This window comes from Leptonychotes weddellii, chromosome 14, assembly GCF_054177405.1.
Source record: "Leptonychotes weddellii isolate Sample4059 chromosome 14, ASM5417740v2, whole genome shotgun sequence".
NCBI classification, from domain to species: Eukaryota; Metazoa; Chordata; class Mammalia; order Carnivora; family Phocidae; genus Leptonychotes; species Leptonychotes weddellii.
Window position 1 is genome coordinate 34,485,825 of NC_138382.1, and position 22,172 is coordinate 34,507,996.

General features: G+C 36.7%; 1 protein-coding gene across 12 annotated transcripts in view; it reads right to left on the minus strand.

The window, feature by feature from the left end:
- The window catches only part of BNC2 (basonuclin zinc finger protein 2), a 420,003-nt gene that overhangs the window by 187,258 nt on the left and 210,573 nt on the right, over positions 1 to 22,172 (minus strand). Inside the window, exon 1 of one of the 12 annotated variants that reach the window (XM_081804109.1) lies at positions 5,346 to 6,248. The exons of the other annotated variants lie outside the window; for them this stretch is intronic. Within the exon in view, the coding sequence (XP_081660235.1) occupies positions 5,346 to 5,462 (117 nt within the window). The 5' untranslated portion in view covers positions 5,463 to 6,248. Of the gene's footprint in view, positions 1 to 5,345; positions 6,249 to 22,172 lie in introns of those variants that run through there. 12 annotated transcript variants of the gene reach the window in all.

Genomic DNA, 22,172 nt, shown 5'->3' on the forward strand with positions numbered 1-22,172 from the left:
AAATGGGGAGAGAGAGATTGAGAGAGAGAGAGAGTTTTGTACCAGACTGAGTTATTTCCTGGCATGATGAGTTTAAAATCTAATACACAGTTAGCAAAAAGAGCTATCAGTGAATTCTGTTATATTCTATGTATCCAATGGAAAGAAAGCATAAAATGTGGAAACTTCTGTCAGGAATGAAAGATCAAAGTAAACAGCTCATGCAGATAGGTGCAAATGAAAAATTAGCATGGTGTGGCCAAAGCTAAGGAGTTTGCAGAGAAAACTGTGTGAATGGCTTAAGCAATCACACTCTGTAAAGCATTTCAGTGGACCATTTTAAAGTTTCAACATTAGAGGCTAAATGTATAGCTGATTTTAAGGATATACAAATAAAACATTAACTGCAAATAAACTTATATGTAAATAAAACATTAAATTATTTGTTTTTATAATTATTCCTAATGCTTAACAGATAAATACTAAAGTGAGGCTGAATTAATTCATAGTTGCTCTTTTCTTGGCTAATACCAGATGTATGTGGGCCATAATGTGAATGGCTCTTACCAAAAGCCTTTGAGAAAATCAAAGTAAAGCAAATTTTGAGCTTTATCACTAGTATGCAAAATGAAAAGCATTCAGGGAAAAGCAAAGCAAGAAACAAGGAGAGACATTATCTTAGAAAATGGTTTACGGGGTCTTTTGGTATCTTTGTTTAATGTTTCTTAAAACAAATAACAAGACTTGCTTAAATGTTAAACTTGGAAACCATAGGATTTCATTTTGTTTTTAAGATTTTATTTATGAGAGAGAGAGAGAGAAAGAGAGAACGCACAAGCAAGGGGGAGTGGCAGGTAGAGGGAAAAGTAGGCTCCCTGCCGAGCAAGGAGACTGATGATGTGGGACTCAATCCTAGGACCCTGGGATCATGACCTGAGCTGAAGGCAAACACTTAACTGAGCCACTGAGGTGTCCCAACCACATGATTTCAAAAGATCATTTCATTCAATATTAAGTTTTATTTGCGTAGCTGACAATTTCTTGATATACCAAATTTATTTTTAAAATATTTTAAAATACTACTTAAAATTCTTTTTAACTACCATGTTAAAAAAAAATCTACAGCAAGGAGCTTCCAGAAACCACTAAAACATTCTTGCCCTCTAAATGTTTGAGAATGGTCTCTTGGTGTGTTATTAATAATCCAAAGTATTCATATTAATGGGCATACAATGAATATTCCGTTGCATATGGGCTCATACCGCAGGGATATCAAAACCAAAACCCAACTTTACTTGTACTTGCCTGACATAGACCTGCATAACTACCTGACTATACCAAACTTTCTGCAGCTTATACGGAGTTATATAAATGCTCGCTGTGGCAACAGAGATAGATATATGCAAAAAGAAATACCTGTGATTTTAAAGGGGGAGGCAAGAAAAAGTGCTCACACAACATAAAAGTTAATTTTACATTAGTATCATTAATATTATACTCACAGTGTAACAGCCAAATAAACCTTGTGCTTTAAAAACAAATCAGGTCCCTTGAGCTACCTGCTGCATTCTGCTAAGAAAGCAAAACCTACCATGCATGGCTAGTGTTGACACTCTTTCTCAATGACTTTTATTGTCTCTGGTCAACTTTGAAATCTTCCTTTTCCACATCTTCAATCAGAATCCCTCACTCGTAGAAAGTTACATTTGTGGCATTAAACCCACATACAGACTTTAAGAAATGGTACCAAAGAGAAGTTATACTTTTTTTTTAAGTCAGGGTTCTTTCCCTAGTTTATTCGGGTATTTAAGTTTTGTCTTTAAATCCAAAAAATATTTCTTTAAAGAATAGTCTTTGTGTGGGTGAAATGAGAATGCATACAAGATAGTTTTTTAAGGCCAGCAAGCACTTCCTAACCAAATCCCCCACTTCCTTTGCTAGCTAAACATAACTCCTTTAAATGTGTATATCCTTTAAAAAGTTAGAAGGGAGCACCTCTCATGTAATAGCAGGCAGCTGGGAAGCCAATTGGTACAGTCCGCGTGCACATTTTAGAAAGCAGCTCTTTAACATTCAATAACTATGTGGTAATTGGGCACAGAAATATAAACTGTCAAACTGAATCAAAACCTCTTCGCTTTTCAGAGTATTATTTGTAAGATTATACGAGAATTAAATTTGAACATGCATCCACCCTATGCATTCAGTCAAATTATAAAACAAGAAAAAAAATTGCTGTGCTTTCTTTGGATAAAATTAATGTCAGCTTTGTGTCCTTAAACCAGACCCGATCGGGAAATGAAATATGTTTAGTCCTGAAATAGTTGTGGTAATTCAATCCCTGCACTCTCCTTATTTTCTTGATGACAAAGAAAAACTCCCAACTGGCAGGGCCACCTGCACTGATTACTCCTTCATCCACACCCACAGAATATGAAAATGAGCCAATGATCATTAACCTTAATTTCTTCTAACATAAACCTCGGCTCTTTTTCAGTCTTGCTACTCAGGGAACTCCCCTGAGATAGAGAAAAGGGGCTGGGGGGGGGTCAAAATAAGGAAATAGGGAGTGAAAGCTCAGAGCAAAGGGGATGGAAAGCAAATGAAAAATGGAATCCACTGGCTTTTAAAAACTGCACAGCTGGCTTATTAAACTTCATACAGCAAAGATGTTACGAAGATAAAGAGATTCTGAGGCATCACCACTCTCTGGATAGTGGAATACACTCCTGTCCAACACTCTCCTTCTGAGCAAACAATAAGAAAGGATGCTTCCTCTCCACCCCCTCACTCCTCCACCCAGACATCACTATAGAAAGAGAGCAAGCAATAAAAGATAGGTCTGGACAGCAGGAATGCAGGTGTGGCTGTAAGATCTCCAGGAGGAGGACCAAAGGGCCTCAACAGCCAGGGGAGAGATTTCCAAGGTGAGCACTTCAAATACAGTGTTGAATGCATCACACCTTCTGGTCATTCACATTCAAGTATCACCAACTGGAATCATTTTAATTCAAGCTGTGTGGGGCTAGATCCCACTGGCATTACATCATCTTCTAATGGATGAGGAGCTAGTTGGGGCCCTAAAAAGAAACACAACCAGGAGGGGAACAGGAAAATTTCAGAAATAACTGTCTCTTTTGCACAGATGTGTATACTGAAAATTATCTTGTTATGTTTGCCTACACACAGAAGCAGATTGCCCAAAAAGATTGTAAGACCACGAAAATGAAGAACGTATCAACATACCAATGTACGCAACTACACATAACCCTCGGTAAAGCATTTGTGAAGCTGGAAGAAAAACAAACTTTAAAAATCATTACATTGCTAAATGAAAGCAAAAGTCTTTAAAATGTGCTTTTTTCCATTAGAAATATTGAAGGCAAAGGCAAATAAATACTTAAAGAACATAACAAAAGGGAACTATATTACCTGGAAGTGTATGACAAGATGTGTGTTGTCTACCCAACATAGGGAGACAGAGAACAACTGTGATCACACACTTATCTCATTATTTTTTTTAAGTATTTATTTATTTATTTTAAGATTTTATTTATTTGACAGAGAGAGAGAATGCGAGGAGGGAACACAAGCAGGGGGAGTGGGAGAGGGAGGAGCAGGCTTCCCACAGAGCAGAAAGCCTGACGCGGGGCTCGATCCCAGGACCCTGGGATCATGCCCTGAGCCGAAGGGAGATGCTTAACAACTGAGCCACCCAGGCGCCCCTCCCATTATTTTAGATTCAAATCAAGTAGCAGCCATGAGGAGGGTAAGGCAGAAAGTCAGGAAAAACAAAAAACCTGGCCACAATTTGGTCCTGGATTCCGCGGCACGATTTAAGCTAAAACCTGGCTCTAGGTTGCTCAGGGTTCACTGTCTTCTTGCTTCGCCTCCCAACTGTTAGAGGTAAGCGTCTATACACACTCTGCCTTCTGTTCTTCTCTCTCCTTCACCCTCCCACCCGCACTCAGGCTGTCAAAGGTCAATGGTCCTCTCTGGAAGAGGGGACAGAGTACTGAAGTGTTTGGTGCCATGAGTCATCTTAATAGATACTCTAGCGACTGTCTGTGACCCAGCAATGAGCCGAGAAAGCAGGGCTTTTAATAAAGCAGCACTTTTGCCCACTCACAGCCTAGTTAATTTAATGCCTGCCACTTGTTTACCAAACAACCCGGGCATGTCTCCGTGTCGATAACTTCCCAGTGACAGTGAGGCGACTGAATCTGGGCACGGAACAGATGCACCTTTTTACGCTCTGTTAAACCGTGTCACAGACTACAGCCCCTGAGCGCATTCCTTTATTTATGCTGCAGCCAGTTGAGCTAATTGTCAGAGACAGACCTGGTTCTAATTCTGCAGAGTCCAGCAACCGCAGAAGTACATGTGCTGAGGCATGAATGGTGCAGAACTCTTTTAAAAGAGCTGGAAAACAAAGTCAGAGGGTAGAGGCATCATCTGCTGATATTTTACCTAGAGAGACTTCCAAAATGTCACATACCTGAATAGTACGTTTTTAAGGGTGGGGACAAAGAAAAAGCATCACGGTTCTTAATGGTGGTTCTTAAATGAAGTAGAGGAAAGCAAATGTTAAAGCAAACACCTATGTAAAGAGAACACAACAGAGCAGAGACACACTCATTTTTCAGATGCTGGTTTAAATACTGAGCAGTTGTAATATATTCACAAGCTTAAAAACTACCTGATCACGGGCCAACATTCAACGCAGCTCATACCAACAGTCCTGCACGATATCAAGACTGACCATTTCAGATACCATGATGCAAGCCCATGAACGACACCAAAATTAGGAGAAAGACGAGTCCTCATTCATCCAGCCATACAACTTCAGTCTGCTTGATCATGTGTAGACAAAGAAACTCCCATTTATTGTTCTCCTCACACCCTGTAGTATTAGAAGTGTTTCCTATTAGCTGTAATACCCATACTCATATTTTATCAGTAGCAAGAGTTCACTCCAGTTAAAGTTCTTCACCCGTCATGGGCATTTTTCAACAAATTAATGTCTTTTACTTGCATGACTTCTCTTCATATTATAATTTGGGGTTTAAATGGATCATAATACTTTACAGAAAAGAAAAAGAGAAAAAGAGCTCAGTGTTGATAATTTTTACTACTTATGACTAAATGACCTCAACTGAGGAATAAAAAATTAAGTCATTTGTCTTATGAGGTACAGAGGACATTTTATGGCGTACAATTTAGCTAATAATGGGTTGGGGCCAATCCTTAACAAGTCACATGTTTCCATTGTCCCTTCACCCCCTGCTTATGTTTTTACCACATCCTAACAAAAACATGACCAGAACTGGTGAAAAACATACGGTTCCAACTAATGAATCACATACTTTCCCGCAAGTACAGTAAGTACTACCAGCTGTGTGACAGTCCTGCTCTGGCAGTGGGACCGGCGTAGAACAAGCCAGCCCGTCGGAAAGCAGCTGTAGTGAAAAACCACAAGCCATAGAAGTGTGTCTGTCTTCTCAGAGCGGCTTTGTCTCTGTTCTGGGTCTCTGCTCCGTCCCCAGAACGTGCCAGCCATCTTGTATGCAGAAAGTTTCAGAAATTTCGGAGGGAGAGACAAAATCCACAAATCCAAAAAAACTTAAAAAATTTTTAGAAAGTACTGTCACTTTGTCACGTGGAATGCTGCGAGAAATTAAAAAAAATACACTCATCTCCCACATCCATCCTCCGATGTTCATCTTTTGGGACTCGCCTTAAGACTAAAGACTGTGCATCTCCGTGTATCTAAAGAAGGGAGACGGGAGGCAGGAGGAGGAACAGCATGAGATCCAGCTACTCACCGACAGGCTGACGAACGCACACGAACACACACTCAGAACAATTTGCAGATTATCAACTTACGCCACAAGCCACTACAAAAATTCAAACCTGCCATTTCTACAACAATAAGCTTCATTTGTAACCACAGAGCATTCTGAAAAGATGCCCTGGCAAGCCCCAGATATTTTTACACAAATGAACTTTCCCTTTCTGAGAAACAACATTCAAATGGATAAACATTACTGTGAAAGGGAAAGAAAGTCCAGCAGCATTAGTCTAGAAATGTAAGTGGAAATGGTAGGATTTTTTAACCTTTATAGTGTGTGAAGGCAAAAGCTAGTAAAATTTTACCAATATTATCAAGTGATCAGTAGCTTTTATGTAGCGCACAAGGACCATTTCAGGCTTGCTCTGAGAAAAAGAAATACCTAGAGTTGTCCTTCCTGGCTTTTCCAATGTCTCAGTCAGGAAAAAAAAAAAAAAAAAGGTGTTTATTTTTTTGGCAAGTGTTTTAAATGCAGGGAAAACACACATAAGGAATAAAAGGGAATGTCTGCTTTTAAGGTTTGCCTTTATCAATTAATTTTGCCAAACAAATTATTCTAAGCTTATATTGTAAAGATGCTTCATCCAGTAAAAACCTAATATGAAGGTCATATTAACACATCTTTTCTGTTTATACCTCAGGTCTATGAATAACTTTTAGTTTTAGTGAAGTTATCATCAATGAAATGAAGAATGGTCAGAAGATTCACTACATTAATAGTGAAAACCTTGGCCCTTAAAAGGATTTAAATGCCTTCTGAGTGAATTTTGCTGTGCCTGTGTTTAGGGGAACTCAGGGTTGGGTTGGTCAAAGGTAAGTGCTCAGGTTGAGTCCAGAAGTCACACCCATCCATATGGTTGGATCAAGCCAGACATAAGGGCAGGGTTTGACAGCACCAAATAGTATTGGGGAAAGAGCAAAAAAATGGACATATATTAAAGCATGAAGAACAAGATTTTTCAAATATTCACTAAAATGTGAATTTGAAAAACAGTACACTGATAAAGAAAGAAGACATACGGTTTTTTAAAAATGACTAGTTTGTAGCACTCTTAGTTCATATTAAATATCATGAAGAATGCTAGTCTAAGAAGGAAACAATCCAAAACTGATTATGGAATTACATAATGAAGTCTATCAAGAAAGAACTAATATAGTTAAGCCAAACATGATAAAATTACTATGAAATCATTAAAACTCATACTAATTAATTTAATGATACAGGAAGATAATTACAATATATTGATAATCAAAAAGCGGCTTATGAAACAGTATACATTTTAAAATGAAGGCAAGGAAAAGGACAAAATACCCTGAAATGATTAATACCTATGTGGACAGAACTATTGGCCCTGGTTTTATTGTTGTTAAACTCTATTTTCTATATTTCATTTATTTAGCATAAATTACATGTAAAAAATATAAGTTTAGAGGTTTTTTTCCAATGTGATAAATATGATGATTAAGAAATCTAATAACTAGACTTCTGGTCTTCACTAGTAGTTATGCTTCAAAACTATGTACTATAAAAAATGTGAAGCTTTTCTTTAAAAATTGGGTTTCTTGGGGCGTCTGGGTGGCTTAGTCAGTTCAACATCTGCCTTTGGCTCAGGTCATGATCCTAGGGTCCTGGGATCAAGCCCCACATCAAGCCTCCTGCTCAGCGGAGAGTTTGCTTCATGCTATCACTCTCTCTGTCTCTCTCTCAAATAAATAAATCTTTTTTTAAAAATGTGGTTTCTTTGAATAATTGTTTAAAATCTACATTTTTCATTTGTATGTTTATTCCCTGTAAAATCTAAAGACAAGTACTAGGGACACCTGGGTGGCTCAGTCAGTTAGGTATCTGGCTCTTGATTTCGGCTCAGGTCATGATCTCCAGGTCATGGGATCAAGCCCCATGTCCGGCTCCCTGCTCTGTCCGCTTGTCTCCCTTTCTCTCTGCTCCCCACCCCCCACCTGCTCACTCGTGCATGCTCTCTCTCTCTCAAAGAAATAAACCTTTAAAAAAATAAAGACAAATACTATATTTACTTAAGTCCCCAGTCCCAATTTCCCAAAAATATGCTTTCATAATTTGAGCTACACACTAGCCTGTTAATTCAAACTTCACAAAATTAACAAACCACCGATCTCAATCTTTACCTTTCTAATAAAAATAATACCTTTAAATAACACTTCTAATTACCAGAGCACTCCCATAAAATAAAAGCCCATGTCCACCACTGAAACACCACTCCTTCACCTCCAAATACAGCAAACTGCCTTGCAGAACCCAATCCAGGGTCCTTGGTAGTATGATACTCTAATAGGATCAATGCAACAGAGCAAATCTGTAAAATATGCTAATCCAGGTTGCAATATGGCAGAAACAACTAAATTAACCATACTATTCTAATTCTAATACAGAATTTCATATCATACCCAGGTATCGGGAGGATTTATTGTTAAAGAAACATTCAAACTTTTTCATTCTTTGATTTCTGAGAGTGCTAGTATGGACTCCTTTGGCAAATATTTATTGACCAATCACCATGGCCTAGCACCGTGTCCATGTTCAGGTTTGAACAAATATAAAGAGAGGCTATTAGGAGCTTTTGACATTAATAATTTTGACATGCTGTCTAGGTGTTTAGAAATCCACAGAGAACATTCCAGAGAAATGGAGGAAAGACATTAACTTTATCTGAGGCTCTGAAAAGACTTCAGGAAAAAAGGCGAACTTTTTGGCAGGATAAGGAATAGGGAAGAAAGTGGACAACATGGGAGAATGCTCAATGATGGGAAACACCACCAAATCAGTGGACAACTAAAAACTGGTCTGTGCTGCTGGGGCATGAAAAGACAAGAACAGAGCTGAAGAAGGAGACAGGGGTCTACTCACAGAGAATCCCAACTGTCCCTTTAAAGAGCTTCTACCATGAGAAGTGTTCAAGCTCCAGAGCGCCATTCTCCACAAGAGTGGGAACTATCCACATCATCAGGGTGGTGGGAGGGGGATGGGGACATGGGGACTATGACCAACTAACTGCTCCTTTCTTTTAACTTCCTTTTTATTTCAAAAAAGCACTCACTGAACACCTATGTACCAGGTACCATTTCAGGCACTGAAAACTCGGAATAATAGTCCTGCTCCTTGATGCTCAAGGAGCTCACTTCTGTGGATCTCTCATTAGCTAACAATTTAAAGCATATACAAAAAGTGTGGCATGGCCCTCTATGTCTTTTGGAACTTGAAAGCAAAGAAAGGCTAAGATAAAAAGAACCTGCACAGGTAAAAGCACAATGTTCCGAAATCATTTTAACGGTCACATTCTGCCAGACTGCTGAAATCATAATTAAAGAGAACAATTAGTCAAGATATTGTTAATTGCAGATATTAGCATATCGGACCAATCAAACCTTGGGAAAATTATTCTCTTCATATGGTAACAGGTACAACCAATTTATATAAGCCACAACACAGTGTACACTTAGGTCTAGACTAAACCTTTGTTCACCCATTATATTGGGGATGTGCTGCCATATCTTTGGCTGAGACACAATCCGAAGGCCCACTTTCACGCATTTAATTCATAAGATAACAGATAAAAACACACTGTGATGCAAATTTTGATACCAGTCAAATTTTAGCACCAACATTTATGCACAAGTCTATACCCTATAAAAGCCACTTTCTCAATAATTCCTAACGCAATACCCTTGGGGGAAACAATATAATCGAATTTTATAGGAGGGCAGGTTTCTTAATACCAGCTGGTAATATTTGGGCCCTGAAGCATGCAAACTGATCATATTAAAATCCAGATACTAGCTATTATATCGAAAATTGTTGCTTCATTCATATTTAGCATGAAGAGGAGTCTATCTAAAGCAGGCTCTATTTAATACAATGTGGTTTTAATTGGAGTCTGTTTTAGATGAGCCACCTGTATTTCATCTTTTTAAAATTATCCATAATTTTCTGCACAATTTGCCTCTGCAACATAACGAATTGCAGTTAGTTATAGATTATTGCCATTGTTTAGATGTCTAAGAAGAGAAGGCAAAACTCTCTATTTACTGAAACACAATGGCCCCATACCAAAGAACGAAAGCAGGAAACTAGGGCTCTGCCCTGTTCCAGCACAGGGATGAACAAAGGTATGTATATGGAATTATTCTTGAGCCTTAACTAGAAATATACCAAATAAAAGCCCTATTATTCTTCCTTCATTATGGCTACTCTGAAGCCTAGTGCTACAGCAAATAAAATCTCACTTTCTTTTCTACTCAAGAAGAGCCTCTTTCTTTTTTTAAATATTTCTAACTCTGGAGAATCCACTGCCACCAACAACCTCAAATAACATTTTTTTAGGGCTATGGCTCTACTTTGCAATTATTTTTACTTAAATATATTCATGGTTTGTTCCCAACTAAAATCATTCAAATATCATGTCACTATTTTCTAGTTTTTACCTGCCTCATAATTATTCAAGTTTTCTGAAATACAGAATATCACAGCATCATCATCATGACGATTCCAATACAGATCCGAGTAAACAGCAGTTTGCAAACTAAAAGATATTTGTGTGATGCCTGTAGCAAGAACCACATAACAAAGAAAACACCTAAAATGCAACTTTCAAGGAAGATTCTTCATTTAATCTATTCTGAATTACCAAAAACTTTTCAAAGTCAATAGCCAAAGTCGGAATTTCAGTGGGTATCAAATATATTAAAACTTCTTTTCAGGGGCACCTGGGTGGCTCAGTTGGTTGAGCATCTGCCTTCAGCTCAGGTCATGATTTCAGGGTCCTGGGATCGAGCCCCACATCAGGCTCCCTACTCAGTGGGGAGCCTGCTTCTCCCTCTCCCTCTGCCTGCCGCTCCCCCTGCTTGTGCTCTCTCTCTGTCAAATACATAAAATCTTTAAAAAAAACACCACCAAACCACTTTTCATCACATGCTAACCTTGGGCCTGCTATAGGCTATTTAGCAGGAATAAAGTGTCACAATCTACTTAAACGTGCTACGCAAAGTTTTCTCTCTATGCTTACCAGCAAACGGAGGTGATTCCTAATAAGTATTTCTCCCCTAAATAGTTTGTTTCACACAACAGGACTCTACTCACCTTGTCTTTTGACAGAACTATTTATATAAATTTTATCTTCCAATTCCGATTTATCTACTATGCTCACTCAATGGGCTTAAGTACACTACAGAAACAGCACCTTTCTCTTTTGCAAATGTCAATGCAGTATTTTCTCCAATATATCCATTTCTCTGCTATTAAGTTCTGACCTTGCTTTGCCTTCTCCCCTACTTAAAACATTTTTTTAAGATTTTTTATTTATTTATTTGACAGAGAGAGCGATTGCGAGAGAGGGAACACAAGCAGGGGGAGTGGGAGAGGGAGAAGCAGGCTCTCCGCTGAGCAGGGAGCCCGATGCGGGGCTCGATCCCAGGGCCCTGGGATCATGACCTGAGCCGAAGGCAGATGCTTAACGACTGAGCCACCCAGGCGCCCCTACTTAAAACATTTTTAGGGGTATCACCAACTGCTATTATTTTTCCCAATTTCTCCAAATACAATGTTACAATTAGTCACATGAAATCTAAATATCTGTCTAGTGATAAACAAATACAATTATTACATTAAGATTAGTATTTCTAAAAATCTAATCTCAGAATTATTGCCACTCAGTTACCAAAACTATCCTATAAATAGACCTTTAAATATGTCATTCTTAAACACCAAAGTCAGAGCCCAAGAATCTGCCTCCAGGAGTGGTATGCACTACAGTAGGAGAAAAAAAAAAAACACCTAACTAAAAAAGGTCTCTTCCTTTTAATCCAACCCAAGTACACCAGCAATTTCCTTCCATATTCCATTAGGGGAGCTGGAGTTCCGTGACACGTGATAGAATCTATTATTAACGTGGTTGGTATAAATTACATATAGCATACCCTCTGTTCTGTATAAGTTATATAGTATACCCCATATGGAAACTGTATTTTGATATTAATCAATGGTTAGTAACAAACACTATATCTGAAGTTATTTGTAGCAGTTTTTCTTGTTCTTGTTATTTTGCTGCACTACTTCCACAATTTGTCTGCTCGGATATTTTAGTCTATGAAGCCAAGGCTCTTGAATTTTCTCACTATGGTTAAAAGGGATTAATTTTATCCCATGTTGTATTAGTTACAACATAACTGAGCTTCTTGAAAGACGTCACCATAAATTATCTTGATCCAGAAATTATTCTCAACATTAGTAGGTAACAACGCTCTTGTATGAACATCCTTATTTGTGGACATTATTAATTAATTTTGTTTATTTACTTTATAATTTTTATGTCTTTTTTTGCCCTCGGTCTCTGTCATATCAAATTTATTAGCCAATGTGCCACAAGCTATAACTAGTTGCATTTACTATTTTATAATACCTTTGAGTACTTTGATAACAGCAAGTATTTTTGTTTTTGTAAGCGCAATCTTTACGTTAGAATGTTATGAAAATATACAATTTTACAGAGAAGTAAAAAAAAAATTAGTAATTAGGTCAGCCTGAATTAGTACTGCAGATTTCTGTGTGTATGCGCAAGATAGAATTTGAAGTTACATATTTCAAAATGGGAAGGACAATTCTATTGCATGGATTTTTTAGCCAACTCTTATTAGAGACTCCAACAATCTAAATGTATTTCTGGACAAAATCTTATAATAAACTCAATAGATAAGTCATAGAACTTTTTTAGATATGGTGCCTTAGTGCCATTACCTAGTTTTTTTAAGATTTTATTTATTTGAGCAAAAGAAAGCATAAGCAGGGGGAGGGGCAGAGGGAGAGGAGAGGCAGACTCCCGGCTGAGTGGGGACCAGGACCCTGGGATCATGACCTGAGCAGAAGGCAGACACTTAACCGACTGAGCCACCCACGTGCCCCCATTATCTAGTTTTTAAAATGGGGTTCGTCAATACAGAGGAGAAAGAAAAGTTGCTTATTTGAAAGATCACTAACAAAACTTGATACACTCCACATGACAAAGGGTAAAGAGTCCAAGTGGAAGGCAATAAAAGGAATAAAAAGACTCCCACAGCAAGTAAGAACAGGAGATACATTATGAAGGGCTTTTGTTTATTTGTTTTCTAATGTTGAGAGACTGGGAGCAATTTAAACTTAAAATAAAAGGATACTTAAATTTTGCACAAAGGAAATAGCAAAATAATCTTAGGAGTGTTCCTTGGACTATTCTAGAATATTAGAATATGAGACTGTTAGGAAAAGTGAATCAACACACCCAAACACTAAATTAAAGCTTGAAATCATATTGGCATATTGGTCATAAAAATCATAATGCTGCAGGGAAAAAATCTAATGCAAGAAAAAAAAAGAACGTCTGACCAGCTGTGGTTTATTTTGCAGGAAGGTGCATGTTTTTAAGGAAAGCCTTCTTTTGTCTCATGTCTAACGTAGAGGTCTATATACTATGAAGCACAGATGAAAGAGGAATACAGAGTACAGTAACAGATTTCAAATCCAAAGAATATCCCAAAAATACCTGAAGGGAAGTGATAAATTTTGGGGTTATTTTGCCTTTTCTTTCTTTCTTTAGCCAAGCTACTGGAATTCTGTATCTCACTTAGCAGATCCTCACAACAAGCCAAACAGGTGGGATGTTATTTGAAGCCACGTCTCTTATTTAATTAGTAAATGAAAGAGTGTTGATGCAAAATCTGGATACAATTTTAAATCATTTGTTTTATAATTATTCTATGATTAAAAAAAAAAAGCTTAAGCACTGCTTTCTTAGCTAATGGGAAAAACAGGTTAGGGGACCTTAAGAATAAATCCTGCTGTGGTTCAAAGACAACTGATCTTTTTTTTTTTCTTCTTCTTGCGGTCTATGTAGGGGCAAATTTTTTTCTCCATTTTTTTTTTTATCATATCCTTATGGCTTTCATTAGGCACATCAAGGCTACAGAATTAATTTTGTGTTCAGAATTACTCAATACAAAGCCCTACATAGGAACTCATATGGAAAATGATGCACAGGGATAGCCTTCTTAAGGTGCCTAAGGGACAAGCAAACTTTAAAGGGGAAATGCTCCTTAGTGTTCATGGGATTCAGACCTAAAGTGAAGTTGGAGTTATGTGAGATGCTGTGAGATATTCAGCAAGCTCTCATAGACTGTAAACATAGCAGTTCAAGTTGTGATGTTCACCTGACATCAAAGCCATCTATCCAGAACATGCTGGGGCAAGCCCCCACTAGGGAAGACCTGCCTGTGTCAAAAGGATGGCTCTAGCCCCTCCAAATAACCCAAGATGTGATTTACGTTACAACAGTACATAATAAACATGGGCTTTATCACACTAATTCCAAGTGTTCAAAGTCATAACTAAATTTCTATGGCTGCCCCAAATATATATATATAGTAGCTTATATAAATAATACCTTAAAAAATGCAGCAGCCTCAGGTATTTCAAAGACATGTAAACACAGCTAAGTGTTTAACACACTTGCAAAGTGGAACAGGCCTCACCTATGTATGGAGAGCTTACTAGCTACTAGAAATTTTAAATATACCAATGGAACAAGATTGAAAGAAAAAAGGAAATAGACATCTGTTGCATCAAAGGTGAACATTATATATCAGGCAAGGGAAAAAAAATACATAAATTCAAAATGCTAACAATATTGTGGTATAATTTACATACAGTCAAATACATAAATCTTAAGTGTCTGGCAAGAATATACTTTGGAGGAAACATACAAAAATCAGAGACTGATTTTTTCTTCTTACTTTGATTTTTATACGGAGGTGTGGCTGATAACAAAATCACTGGGACTTTAAAGCAACTATAATTAGCAGTGGTGACTCTAAGCAGAATTGGATTCACCTCCCAAATATTAAATGATTGCTTCAAGCTAAATTTCTGGGAATTTCTTTGGTCTGGTAATCAGTCTGGGAGTCTTGTAGGAACAAGCTTTCTCGTGATATTTCCACTGCCTCGTGGTTTCTGGCAAGGTTGAGCCGTCTACAGAAACAAGATTTTCTAAGAGTGTCTTGTTATTTCCATTTCCTATCTCAAATGAAACCAAGTGTGTGTGGACAAAAATGTTAAAAATACACATATATGCAAACTTTTCATCATCAAGGTTGTTTCTAAATCCAGTCAAATCAAATTCATCAACAATAATTCAGAAGATTCAAGGCAGATCTAGCTGTACTGGTTATTGGATAAAACAGAAAACTTCTAAGAAGTGAACTGAATAACTTTCTATTTTAAAAAAAGTAAGCTATTCTCATAACCATGCCAGCATTAAGAATGCTTAAGACATAAGACATATTAATATACTAAGCACCCCAAAGTCTTAAGACTACATGGACCTTTCCAAAACATGATTCTTTAGATTTGGATTCTTATCTGCACTCCTTCAGTGGCCTATGTTTCTAATTACATTTAAACTTTTATATATAGCACACACTGTTATGCATTGTGCCATATTCCACTCATAAAAGTGTATTCCCAGAAAAAGATGCCCTTAAAAAAATAGAATTCACTTTTTCATCTATTAAAATATGCCAAACAGACAATAATAAACTCTGAAGGGAATGGGATAGTATAATTTTTTAATATTTCCTTTTCCATTTATTTTAAATAAATACAATTCAGTCTATTTCTAAATGCCCACAAAAATTGCCTCACCTAAGACCACTGGATAGGATTTATGATTCTTGGCCGGAAATTTAGTATCTAAACACAATGATAATATAAATTTCAAAAGTTAAAGGTAATAATTAGACATTAATCATGCCTAGGATAGCAATGTAACTTCAGGGTAATGACCCAGTTATTACTGATCTGACCTTATAAGATATTTAGAAAATTTGAGGTTTAAGGAACTCTCAAAGGAGAAAAAAGTATAAAGGATGTCATGTGTAACAGGCTATTTTCCCTGAAAGAAACTTTTCCTCAGTGCTGACTTAATAGGTTACGAAAAGAAAAAAAACTATATTTATTTTTATAAAAACAGAAGTTAATAAAGTATTCTGAAGACATATCTTCAGAAGACATTTCATCAAAAAAATTTTAGTTCAAATAACAGAAATGAGAATTCAGATTCATGGAAATGCTATCATTGGCTTCTATTAAGTATGAGAGCAAATCATGGCCATTTTATTCTAATATTAAATTTTGGTATTGGATTACTAATTACCAACATCTAGAAAAGAACAAAAGCTCACTGTCTGGCCTATTTAACTTTTGTAGGCATAGGCCTAACATATATTTCAAAAATGATTTCAAGTTGTAACTTCAAAGTAATTACAACCTCAATGCACCACTGTTGAATGTTATTACTGTATTTATTCTCTTTTTATGATCTTATCTGGTTGTGTTTCTTATTTAATTCTGTAACAAAACTTTTTATTTTCTTATGACAACAATAATGAAAACAAACCTTACAGCATCACAGTTAAAAGGCGGGGGGGTGGAAAACCTCCAAAGTGGATTACATTTTGCCCCTGTTAGTGACAGTTTGAGGAGTTTTGTTTTCTTTTAAAGACCAGTTTTTAATTTTACAGATATATGAACTCATTTCCACTATGCTGCTTCTAGTGATTATAAATTAAAAGTAGCAATATAAAGATCTTCATAAAAACTAGAGACCAGTGAAGTATTTGATACACTCTGTCCTTAATCTTGCCAAACTACATTACTGGTTAAGAAAATTAACCAAAAGAAGAATGCTAAGTCAACAGACTACAAAATCCAACAGGAAGGGCTGCAGGGTAAGTAAGTGCAGTGGTGATGTTAGATTAAATCAGGAAACCAAATATTCAAAGATAGACGAATCTTCTTTTCCTTCTCTCTCTCCCTGTCCACAACGCACCCTGCCCCCGCCCACCCAAGCTACAACCATCTTTCCCAACACATTTTCTATCCAGACTATCTAAATACATTGTATTACACACAGATACATGAGAGTTCATCTAATTTTGAAACTTTTACATGTTTAACAAAACACATGGGGGACAGAACGCTTTCATGTTAGAAAATGGCAATTATTAACTACTAATTTCCAACTAAATTTTCATTTACAGGTTAATAGTTTCCTCAGAAAGCAGAGAATCCCGTTCTTATTATGTGTTTAATATTTCAAATTATACAACCCCATAAAGAGGTCATTCTATCAGGCTAAGCCAACTTGGAGAAAACACACAAGTTTACACAAGAAATGGTGAGGGCTTCCTTGCTGTGAATTATGAACCTTATAGGTGTATTCTAAAAGATTTTAACAACCCTGTAGCCCTTCAAGAAGACCCCAACAGAAGGCATCAAATCTGTGAACTTTAGTTCAAAGCATAACCCTCTAGCTGATGAAGAGGACAAACTGGGCATTAGAATGCCTGGAATCAAGACCTGGATATGTCCCTTGTGGTTATAGGACATCAAGCCTCTGAATTTCAGGAGCTTGGTTCTTACAATGAAAGTAGCACTATCATCCTGTTTCTTTAGAAAGGTGCAATGAGCACTCGATGAGCAGTAAGTTCACGGCTCTAGAGAAAGCTATTATGATTGTGAGCATTTACAGATGTACCAGTATGTGAGTACAGGAAATTAAAGCTCAGAGTAAGACCTAGAAATGCTCATGGAGAAGCACAAGAATTGTTGGATAAAGTAACTACTGGAAAAGTACAAAGAATGAAGGCTTTGGTCTATATTGTAGAAATCAACTTACCATAAATATTAATTCCCTAACAAGTTCACTGTTCACTTTTTAAACTTTGCTTTATAATACAACTATACATACACAATCATACTATGTATAGTATTTGAGTATTTTTTCAAAATACTTCAGGTCGCAAATCATTCAAAAAATCAGTGAGACGATTAAAATAAAACCTTTGAGGAGATCTTAAATTGTGGAAGAAAGGTACTGGTCACATGGGTGAGAAATCTCTTATCTGTTCTAGAAATATTCCCTTTCCCACAACTGAGAAACTTAAAAATCCACACTAAATAAATTTGCTAAGGCACTGTCCCAGATAATCTAAAGCAAACCGTTATTACTATTATGAAACTATTTATCCAAATCTGTTGTTTTTATTTAATTTCCTGGTTTTTTAGTCTAATTACTCAGTAGTTTCTCATCACTAAAAATTTCTATATTAAAAAAGTATTAAGATACAAGTTAAATAATTTATTGGACTAAAGATGCCTATTATCATATAAGTGCCTGAAATCAATGGGTCTCTAGCTGATATTTCTATAAGTTCTATTACACAGTAATTCTAGTCCAAATAAATGCTACACTTCACTGGAGGTGTAAACATTAAATGAAGTAATGCATATATAAACATAACCATCTTAAGTCCTTTTCTGGAACAAGCCAAGAAATAGTAAGCATACTACTTAAGGTGGTATTATTTAATGGAAGGGCCATTTTCCTGTTTGCTGTTAAAATTTAAAAGTCACCAACTAATATGTACCAACTTACTGGTTAAAGATTTGTTCTCTACAATAAGTAAACACCCAACACAGCAAGTTACTAAGCAACATTTATCATCTGGTTTCTACCTCCTCATCATAGTTAAGACTTACCGTCACGTTCATAAGCCAAAATAAACAGTGACCCTAGTTCTAAAACACTCGTCTTACATGTTACTAAAGTATTACCTCACCAACATGCTCTTTGCATGTCCCTATCCTCAACTTGAAATGATATCTAATACAAGTTTTGGTTTTTTACTTTGAAACTTTAAAATGTGTACAGAAAGAATTTTTTTTAAATGAACAGGAGAAAGAACAGAAGACCCATAACATTCAACAAGTCTGAACAGCATGCTGCTTTAGAAGTGCTGTTTTAGGCAATGCCGTAACGGCTTCTGATTCTAAACTAAGAAACATCTGAGGTTCTTTCACGTGACACTACTAAGCAGAGCCACCCACACCTGAACTCTTCTTTGGACGGTAGAGTGCATATTTTCACATATTCCTCTTTACTGTATAGATTTCCTTATTTTTTCCTTAGTGATAAAACAATACAAACCATTCTATAAGACCAACGACCAAACCACTCCTCCCACAGCATCCACCTAATTTTTTTCCTTTTACTTCTGTAGACACAAAAATCTTTGAGGCATATCTACAGCCAGTTGCCAAGTGTCTGTTTGGCAACAGAGAAACTGTCATCACTGATATCCTGTGTTCTCTAGGGATTCAAGAAACAGGGAAGGAAAATAGTGAGTGACTGGGGCCATGTTTTTTTGTTTTCTTAAATCTGGCTTTCAAAATGTGGTCTAGAGTTCCCATGGCTTAGACTATCTACACAAAACTTTTGCTTTGGGATGAAAAGTAATATCAAATCCTTCTAGGGAAAAGTACAGCTAAGTCGTTCAGGAACTATGAATCTGGAATCAAACGTCTAGGCTCCAATCTGAGTGCTCCCACTTACTCTTGCTCTGAAAGTATACGCAAGTTACTTAACCTCTCTGGGCCGGTTTCCTTATCTGTGAAATAAGAATATTAATATTTCCGGGGCACCTGGGTGGCTCAGTCATTAAGCGTCTGCCTTCGGCTCAGGTCATGATCCCAGGGTCCTGGGATCGAGTCCCGCATCGGGCTCCCTTCTCCACGGGAAGCCTGCTTCTCCCTCTCCCACGCCCCCTGCTTGTGTTCCCTCTCTCGTTTTGTCTCTCTCTGTCAAATAAATAAATAAAATCTTTTTTAAAAAAATTAATTTCTTAATTAAGGAAACAATCCCTATAAAACTCTTGGCACAGCACCTGAACTGCAGAAAGTGTTCACCAAATTAAGCCATTATTACCATAGTAGAAAAAGGATGACAGAAAATGAATAAAGATCACAGGACTATCTTTTCAAGACAGGAAGCTGGGATTAATAGGAGATTAACACATATGGAGTGGTGAGAAAAATTCAGGTCTATCCAAACCTGGGACACCTGAATTCCAATACCAGGTCTCAAATAATTACTTAATCTCATAGAATAATTTTACCTTCTGTAAATCTCAATGACCTCATATGCAAATAAGAAAGGTTGGTCTAGAATCTACACTAGCGGTTTTCAACTCCGCCTGTATATTTTAATCATCTGAGGAAACTGAAAGAAATATCCATACATACCTGTCTCCACCAAAGATCCAACTCTAATTACACTACTTATAGTGTTTGGTAGCATCATCTTAAGTCCCTCCTATCTTTTAATTCTAGAATTCTTAGCTTTATCTTTTTGTGCATGAAACAATATGGAGATCAAATAATCTAAACATGTTAAGAGCAGCAATCACTACTTATGCTTCTTGGTATTTATGGGGGTAGCAGGTATTCAGTCCCCACTTTTGGCCTCTTTTGGGGTAAATGGGACAAGCACATGGATCTTTTTTCTGCCCCCAAATTCATCTCCCCTTGGATGGTTTAAGATTAAATATTCGATGTCCAGGAAATCATCAGATGTCTTTAGCACATTTTCCTCAATAATAACAACAACAAGCAGCCAGTTTTTAAAAACGTGAGTTCTCTTGACACTATAAACTTCCAGAAAAAGTCCATGGGTGGGGGGTACACTTAAGTGTAAAGCCTAAAAAAAATACTCCAAGAGAACCTTAGAAGAACTTTCTGATAACCTTTAGAGATGTCAAAGCAAAGACTCACTGTTAACAAATGGTAACCTATATCAAAAGTCTTTGCAATACCTTTTATTTCTACTCTGCCTTTCCACAATGACATCAAAATTTCCTATACATATAAAATCAAAAGATATTCTAGGGAGATATTTCATTCCCAACTTACCAATGGAGTCAGGGGCAGAAATGAGAAGAGAATCTAGATTTCTTAAATAACCTTAAGTGGCTCCTCAAGTCATCACAACATGAGCAAAGAAATGAGGGGATTGAACTAAATTATTCAATGTTAAGGTTCCATATACCTTAAATGTATTTTGTTTGTAAGATTATTTTTAACAAAGATTCTCTGACAGTATCAAGAGTTGAATAAAAACTTTCACAGGCAACAAAACTTAAACCTGAAAATTCCTTTCACTATGTAATCATTATAGCTATTAATAGAAAAAAAAAAAAAGGAAAAGACTCCAAATGTAGTCTAGATACGCTAAGTCATTTATAGTCACTGGGATTCTGAATAATCCCAAATTTTCTAAAGCACTCTTCTTTCTTTTTAAGCCAGTGCCTTGTGTTTATAGAAAGTCACAATTTATCCTTTCAACTAACAATAACAAACATGAAAGGAAATGTATAATTAGTGGCGTAAGACAGTTAACATAAAGTGTCAGCCTAAGAGTATTGAGGGAAAAACAGAAAAAGAGACAGTAAATAAATGGTACATATCAAATATCATAGAGTAAAACCAGTGACTATCAAGGAGAGAACTTCCCAAATGCAACTTTTTGTCTTTCCTCTTTCCTCTTTCTCTTCCTTTGGCTAGTGTTGATTTAGTCATTTTATTTTGCTTTCTCTCTTCCTCTTAAAAGTTTGAAGGAAAGTAGGCCCTGTCCTAGAAACAGACTTTATAAACTAGCACCTAACTCAACATTCTGTGCATTTAAAAAAAAAATCTTAAACTCTGCCAATTGAAGCCATAACAAGGATGCTGAATTCATCTATGTAAAAGAATTTGCTACTGACTGCTGTCAAATATTCTCTCAGGTAAACTCTTAAACAGATACAAAGATGTCTCCAGTCCCTATGAATCACATTTAAATTAAAAAGCTAATAATTAAATAATGTTCTTTAAATCTTGGCTTGGCTAGAGAAAATAATATTTGAAAAAGTAGGATAAGAGGCATGAGGGGACAGTCTAGGTTTCTTCTGGCACTGTACTGTGGGAAACTCAAGGAATCTTGTCCCAAATCTTCATCTTAAAAATTTGTACAAGAGTCCTTACTACTTCCATCCTTCACAAAATGTTATTATTTTGTTATCTTTCACATATTCTAAGACCCTTAAAGGAAAGGAATCCAATGTAATTAGAGGTTCTAGTTTGGCTCACATTTTTTTTTTTAAGATTTTTTTTATTTATTTATTTGAGACAGAGAGAATGAGAGAGAGAGAGCACATGAGAGGGGGGAGGGTCAGAGGCAGAAGCAGGCTCCCTGCCGAGCAGGGAGCCCCATGCGGGACTCGATCCAGGGACTCCAGGATCATGACCTGAGCCGAAGGCAGTCGCTTAACCAACTGAGCCACCCAGGCGCCCGTTGGCTCACATTTTTATACTTTAGATTATATTGAAGACTTTAACAATTACATTAAAATGTCCATTACTAAATACATCTGTATTACCACATTACCTATTTAATACTTAGAAGAAAAT